Source organism: Sinocyclocheilus anshuiensis, unplaced genomic scaffold, assembly GCF_001515605.1.
Source record: "Sinocyclocheilus anshuiensis isolate Anshui unplaced genomic scaffold, SAMN03320099.WGS_v1.1 scaffold776, whole genome shotgun sequence".
Taxonomy (NCBI): Eukaryota; Metazoa; Chordata; class Actinopteri; order Cypriniformes; family Cyprinidae; genus Sinocyclocheilus; species Sinocyclocheilus anshuiensis.
The window spans coordinates 1232760-1240326 of NW_015555808.1; the positions used below are offsets into that span (position 1 = coordinate 1232760).

General features: G+C 39.1%; 1 protein-coding gene across 3 annotated transcripts in view; it reads right to left on the bottom strand.

Annotated features, from left to right (window-relative positions):
* Nucleotides 1-7567, bottom strand: part of LOC107675064 (calcipressin-2-like) — a 78712-nt gene that overhangs the window by 19608 nt on the left and 51537 nt on the right. Inside the window, exon 1 of one of the 3 annotated variants that reach the window (XM_016469259.1) lies at nucleotides 3120-3355. The exons of 1 other annotated variant lie outside the window; for it this stretch is intronic. In XM_016469259.1, coding sequence (XP_016324745.1) covers nucleotides 3120-3236 — 117 coding nt within the window. In that variant the 5' untranslated portion in view covers nucleotides 3237-3355. Of the gene's footprint in view, nucleotides 1-3119; nucleotides 3356-7567 lie in introns of those variants that run through there. One more of the 3 variants, XM_016469261.1, reaches the window with a different exon arrangement.

Consider the following 7567-nt stretch of genomic DNA (forward strand, 5'->3'; position numbering starts at 1 on the left):
CTGTTCACGTTGTAGCTTGAAAACGTTCTTAATAGGGGGTGGAAGAGGGGAAAACGCAAACTGATCCTAACCTTAACATTAATCCTGAAATGAATGTCAAATTTAACAGTCCACTGCTTTTAATCAAGACCAGATCCTCTCCTTGCTGGGAGATGAATTAGTGTCAGATGGGGAGGAGAAAAAGGTGAGTTTTTCTTTGCATGGAGAGTCACTATTCATCTTGAACAGATCCAGGCCAGATCCCTTTGAGCTCTTATTTTTTTGTGTTCAACTTTGACCTTGGTTAAATATAACTCTTTGTACGACCTAAAGCTGCACTTTGCTTTTCTTAGGACTTCAAGCTTAAATATTTCCTGAAGTAAGGGCACGCAGGTTTTTATCAGTCTGCTTGGAAACATGTTTACAATGTACTGTATGTACACAACACATGCTTTTGAGGAAGAAACGAGATTTAGATGAGCACTTTTCTGCTTTTTTTTTTTTTAGTAGTGTCTATATAGTTTGTATTTATTACTTTTGGATCAGGCTGAAATTCTGATCACAGTCTATATACATTTTCTGCAATCTTCCCTTGTTTTCTCCTCACTCGTTTGCATAGACTGTGGCACCACAATCTCGAGAGTCTTCTACAACCAGTTATAGCACTATCAAATGTTTTTTTCTGACAGCGTTCAAAGGCTAAGAACAGGGAAAGAACAAATCTGACATTTGGATGTCTATTTGCTGAAATGATATGACAGGAAATGGAATCGTGCTGCAGTGCCTGAGATGTTCTTACTGTTATTAGAGGAAGCAGGTCACCTCCATGGTACCCAGAGAAAATAAATGTGACCTTCTGACTTGCAGTGTTCTCAGCAAGGAGCAAATAAATGTGGAAAGCCCAGAAGACCCGCTGCTCTTCCTGCTATTACTCAGCATTATGGCCCAGCTGAAACTAAGCCCAGTCAAAGCGCAGGCAATATGAAACATGTCACAAGAAACTCATGAGGCAGGAAGAGACAGACACGGGGGTTCAGAAACACTGCATGATCTCATAATGGTGAATAGGAGGGACGCATATGGGAAAGATAAAGAGGGATCATGAGACTGGAAAATATCGCCATGTCAGTCTATATTCTTGACAACATGAAAACTTGTTCAGTAAGTTTTCCAAAGCCATATGATAGCTTTGTGTGATGCACAGTACTCAAAGTATTTATTTAATCTGGAAGTGGAGGTGATTTAGACAGAGATTATAAGTAAGTCACATTTTTGGATTGTTCATCACACAAAGGCAAAATATAGCTTCAGAAGACTTGTAATATATAGTGCATATGGACTCCTTTTTTGTGGACTATGAATTGTTGTTGTATGGCAAGTGCAGTGTATAATATATTCAATTTCATCTAAATTTAGCAACTTTTTCCAAAAAAAATGTTTTTTTCTGCTGCCATAACCAAGGCCTTGTGGGTGGGGAGACATAATACTTACCAAGAATAGTACAGCCTAAACGACTGTTCGCACCAACACAAATGAACATTCGCATGAAAATTCAGTACAATATTCACAAAAGTGAGATTATTTGTCTAAGACCAATGCAAAAAAAAAAAAGGCAGATGGACATGAAAACGCAAACTCACTCTCTGACAGTATGTGGTGCGTAAAGAAAAGCAGAAATACCTCAGTTACCCTGGTACGCAAAAGGTGCTGCGCAGTTTTCTGTTTCTGACACTCACTTGTCACAGAGAGTAAAGATCAAGAAAGTCAAAAGTATTTACATGTTTTCAAACAGCCATTCAGATTTTTCTTATTCACTATGGTGTTTATCAGACAACACCAAATACAAGAGTACAGAGTACTGTCATTTAGCAAAATCTCTGTCACTTTTTAAGTCACCTTTATTTCTATATGGCTTTCTACAATACAGATTGTTTCAAAGCAAATAGTTTGAAAGCTCTGTAAGTTCCACCAAGTCATAGTTTTATGTAACAACAATGGCTCTGTGCACTTAAACGAAAGTGCAAATATAATTGGTTGGCCAGTTTTATACCTCTTCGTAAAAAATGTTCAATGTTCATATTGGTCTGAAAAGATGCATTAACAGCCATTCGTTCAAATTAAAATCGGGGGGAAAAAAACATTTTGCAACTGAACATTCATCTTGGTGTGAACACGCCTTAAGCATTTCACTTTTCAGAATCCAGTCAAATGAATAAAAGCCCTATCCTACATTATTTCCTGATTAATTATAGGTTTCATTCAAAAAAAAAAGTAACATTGCAATTTAATTTTACTTTGTAGATGCTTCCATGATGCATGAATCCAAAATTCCAATCTATTTTTGGATACATAGTGCTTAGGAGGACTTCTAGTCATCTTTAAATAAATAAACTCCTTAGCTACTGACATTCCTTCCACGCGTGACGAGGACAATGCATACAAATGGTCAGCAAATGTAGTCGGGACAGAGAGATACGCCAAAGATCCCTGTGGCCCTTTTAAATCTGACCCTGGTTGCCAAACTCTAATATTTACTAAATTACCAAGTACATTATAATGTAGTTCAAATAGAACAGATTCCACTGATTCCAAAGGGTGCAATGAAGCATTACAAACACCCATCCAAATGAAGGATGTGGAATCAGTGATGACCTTGTAAGTCTGACAGAGTGCATGATGTGAAAGACGAGCATGTCAAAGACTTCAAAGAGTGATGGTCAGTCGAGTAAGACCATGACGCACAGAGATTAAGTGCTGTGTGAATGAAAAGAGCTATGACAACAAGCGTATGACTCAAGGCAAATCTCTTCGCACGAAATCAAAATAACCACCAGGTAAAATCATTAGACAGAAAATCATTTAAAGAGGTACATTTACAAACACAATCACTTGAAAGACAAGATAAAACAGTCAGATTTGAATCAATGAGCCTTTCGATGCAAAAGTGGTTTGTGAACCTACTGTAATCTGTTTTTTTTCTGTAGATCTAGATCTGCACTCTAGTCTGTTACTATATTGACATACAAACATTGTCTAAACATAGTAACCCTTTTTATTTGTACTTCAGAATGAAGGATGTCAATGTGATACAGTCTTAACATCTCTCAAAATCAGCTACGCCAACCCTTAGTCGTACGTACCCCAAACAAGGTTGGAAGTTCCTGCCCTACCTTGACCTCCCGACTGCTGAACACCTCCACGTCCACCGCGCAAGCGATGAGTGTGGAGATATTACAGTCCACGCTCCTGGAGGGCATGCTGGGGTCACTCAGATTGAAGGGATGACCGGCCCCTGACAGAGTATGTGTGAGGAGCGCGTCTGAATGCACGCAAGGCTGTGTGTGAGTGTTTGGATGTGCTGCTTTCCAGCTCTGAAGAGCCTGCTGTAACTCTCAGAGGTGTGTGTGTGTGTGTGCGCGAAAGCCCCCACCCCTCCTCTCTCTCACTCACTCCATGCAGTGACATCACTGCCTCACTTTATGAATGCTCGCTTGCACTTGCACACATCAGAGCTGTTTTTTATTCACACGCTAAGTCTTTTCCCTCTTATTTTGTCTTTTGTAGCTGTTCTTGGCTCCAAAAACAGTTTTATGTGGCTAGAGTGTGTAATGCAATTACATATTTTCTATTTCAACACCTTTCCACTTCTTATTTTTGTCAGTTTATTCCATTATCCCTCTGATAGGACAAAGGAAGACAAGAGAGTGACTCAGCACTGCAGATCAATATAAAGTCGCATCATAGACACACTAGTGAGCGGATGGAAAAGAGAGCTCTAGAACAAGAAGGACAGCAAGAGAGAGAGAGAGAGATGAGGTTTGTGGATCCCGGCAAGATGGAAATATTATTAATATCTTACTCATTTACGTGACATCATTCAGCATGCAACAAAAAGGGGAGTTTCTCCTCTATGCCCCGCCTTTCTGAAACGTGTCGATTTTTACAAAGCTCATCGGTCTGAAAAGCGAGGTGTGCTCTGATTGGCCAGCTATCCAGTGCGTTGTGATTGGTTGAATACCTCAAGCTTGTGACGGAAATGTTACGCCCCTACCATACTGTGATGCCGTATCCCAGCCGGAGCGACGAGACAAAAACATTAAAACCCATTATAAACAAGGCATTTGTTGCATCCAGTGGGGACATAATTACGGATTATAGTGACTTATACTGTCTTTTTACGCGTTGCGTTACATCGCGCCACGTAAACATAAAACCATGTCTGCATTTGTGATCGGAGAAATGACAAAAAACAAGCGCTACTCTACACTGCTCAAAACTCACGTTTGAATCGTCAGTGGCAAATTCTTTAAATATAAAAAACGTACTTACAGTCTGTGAGTCAGAACAGCCGGCATTGTAGTCTACGCCGGAGGCCTAGAGTGAGGAACGGCCGGCGGGCTAGAGTGAACGGAGGCCGGCTTGAGTGAGCGGCTGCCGGTGCAGCGCGGCCAGCATATTCGACGAAGGAGCGTCCGGCGGGCTTGCGGCAACCACATGTGACGACCCATGTAGTACAAAACACTTGCGTTTAGTTGCAAATTACAGCAGGCTGAAGGGGACTTCATTTAAAAATGACTAGTTAACTGTAAATACTTAAGGCTAGATATATTGAAAATGTACAGTAATTTCATTATAATTTTATAGACAATAAAGTAATTAAAGGGTTTTCTAAATTCTATGATGTTATATTAGTATTAATATGAATATGTGTATATGAGAGTGCTAAGATGTTTCAACAACATCTGATTTTAATTTCAGTAGCAAAAATTAGACTCAATAGACTCATAGACTCAAATCATATGTCTGTTGTTTTTTTCATATAGATTTTGCCTATATTACCTAACACTATTAGATATAATATAAACAAATCAATGGATATGACATCAAATTAGTTAGAAATATGGCAAGGAGATATTAGAGTGATACAATCTACATGAAACTTGCACAGCCTATGTAGGAAATCGGTTGGCTGGGATATTTATACATTGTACAAACAAATTTGACTGCTAAATGTCAGAACTGTCCAATGAGAATCAGAATCCAGGTAACAGAGGAATATAAAGCAGGGTCAGAATGGAAAAACAGAGATAGAATGGGGACAAAAACAGATATAGAGCATGTGAGCTACAATCGGAAAGGTCGGTGGCCGTCCTAAATGAAGCATGCTAAAGACTCCAGACAGTTGAGTCATCATATTGTCTGCACTGCGTCCCTAGAAGATCGTGTTTACTTTTCCAGCACTCTGAGAGCACTGATAGAATGGACCTGTGCAATGTATGTTACATTGTCCTTTCTCTATGGAAGCACTAGTTTTATCGGAGCGAGTCAATAAATTAACAGCTTAAATTACTCTGGCACTAAGGCAACCTTGAGAGGGGAAATGGCCTCACTACATAACACCTGGTGCAGAAAAGCTCAGATGGAAGCTGCTAATCTAAGCAGGCTTGACAATAATGGATGGATACGAGGCTCCTGGTATATACGCCAATTGGGCTAGCTGATAGTGACTGTGCAAATGGCATGAGGGTCCTTGAGGATGACAAGGCTAGAACAGAGTAATACTTCCTGAGATGCCATGAGACTTTTTTAATTAAGAGGAGAGGACAGCCATGACAACACCATCAGTAACACACACACACACACAGGCACACTGTTAGATGGATTGGATGCTATGTCATGCACTACAGGATAATTTTTTTAAGTTGGTCTTTCAATATTTAGCAATAAACCTCAAATAAATTGTATTTTATACTTATAATCAATGGCTTATAGTCAGTTTTATGTAAGCTTTATCATTGTACTGATAATTCGATTGCATAATTTACACTAAAGAAGCTGAAAAAAAAAATATTTTTTTGAATGTCTATGTGGAAAATCCAATGTTTGTGGAGAAAATGAATGGGAAAAATACTTCTGGAAACCACTGAAAAAGTGAGTTGTCTCTGTTGTGCCTTATTGAAATGAAGTGGTGGGCCGTCAGACCAGCGTAGAGACTCATTGTGAAGATGAAAGAGTAGACCTAAGAGTACGTTAAATTGGTAGGTATACGTTAAAACACATGTATACACTTTTCTTCATCGTCTTGTATGGATTATTTTAATGTTACTTGCTCACTTTCCCAGTAAAGCTGTGTTCCCTAGTATGTTCCTCCCGCAGTGCGCTGGCAGAATTGCGGGGAGACTCGTGAAGACGAAAAGCTGTACGAGTACGTTAAATTGTTAGGTCAACTTGTAATTGCATGTAATCGGCTTATTTGTTTTATACCAATGTTATTTGCAAAGTATAACTACGTTTGAGTTAATAAATGTCTTTAAGAACATCGGGGTGGACTATATTTTGGTCATTTTATTAGGTTAATGTTGATGCTTCAGCTAGAGATGATGTACGTGGCACAGCTGTGGCTGCATTGAAAGGAGACGTTGAATTGTGTTAATTGAGTTTCTTGCTTTAGTAATGGCATTCATTCTCGCTACATGAGATACCTGTCTGTGATGCAACACCCTGTTATACTGCATTTCTGTATAATATTGATGGTTTCTATAGCCGTGGCGTCATGATGGTATTAAGATGTGGATTCATTCAGGTAGGAGACCACTGAAGGCCTAGGTGTGAAATGCACAGCCCACCGCTGTTGAATTGGATTGAATGGGATTTTTTTTGTATACGGACACATAAAGTGTCACTACGGCTTCTTTTGAAAACTATTTATATTATATGGCCAGAGCAGTCACTCCCGACATCCTTCAAACAACCTTGGATTTCGAGTTAAAGCTTCTTTGAGGAGATTGTGACTTGTGAAACTATTCTGAATGCTGATCTTTCCCCACTGTTTTTCTCCATGCATGTCATCATGGAAATGGTGCTGTGGCCAGTCTGTGTGCCCAGTCGGTTGTGATATGTTTCTTTTAGTCTCAGGTTGCAGTTTTTTGAATGCTTTTTAATGTTTTTTTCAGATAGGTCAGGCCATTTTTTCTGTACAGTTCAGGGGTTGTAGGTGGTCTAGTCCTTCATTTTAGCTCAACAGTTTGCTGTCTCTACATGCTAAAAGGGTCATATAATTTGCAGCATGCTATCTTTGCACTTTGATCCCTTACTAGACAAATATGATGAATTCTGCATAGGTAAAGCATGTTATCCAAAATCAACATGCTTGGAGTGCCCTAAGAAGGTGTGCCCTTCCTCGTCATCTGTACCTAGATTTGTGACATTTAAATCTACAATGACTAATGATGACTAACTAAAATGCAATAATGTTAACAATATTAATGAAAGTCATTATAAAACCTGACAAAAGAATGGGGTTATTCCTTGTGACCTTGTTAGAGGGAGACCAATGTAAAAACTAAAAATAATATTTGGCTGAACTGCATGTTCTGAATTGGAGGAAACTATGGATTCCATTTGAAAGGTTAAAAACTGAGTCCTTGCACTTTACAAGATGTGTAAACACATTGTGAAATTCATTTCATGCCAAGGCGGATGTAGGAGTTCAAAAGGAAGCAGCAGATAGTGTGGCCCAGTACATCTAGTTTTTGTGTGTTATACCTGCTTGCATTAAAAACGTTATTTACCATTTTATATATATATA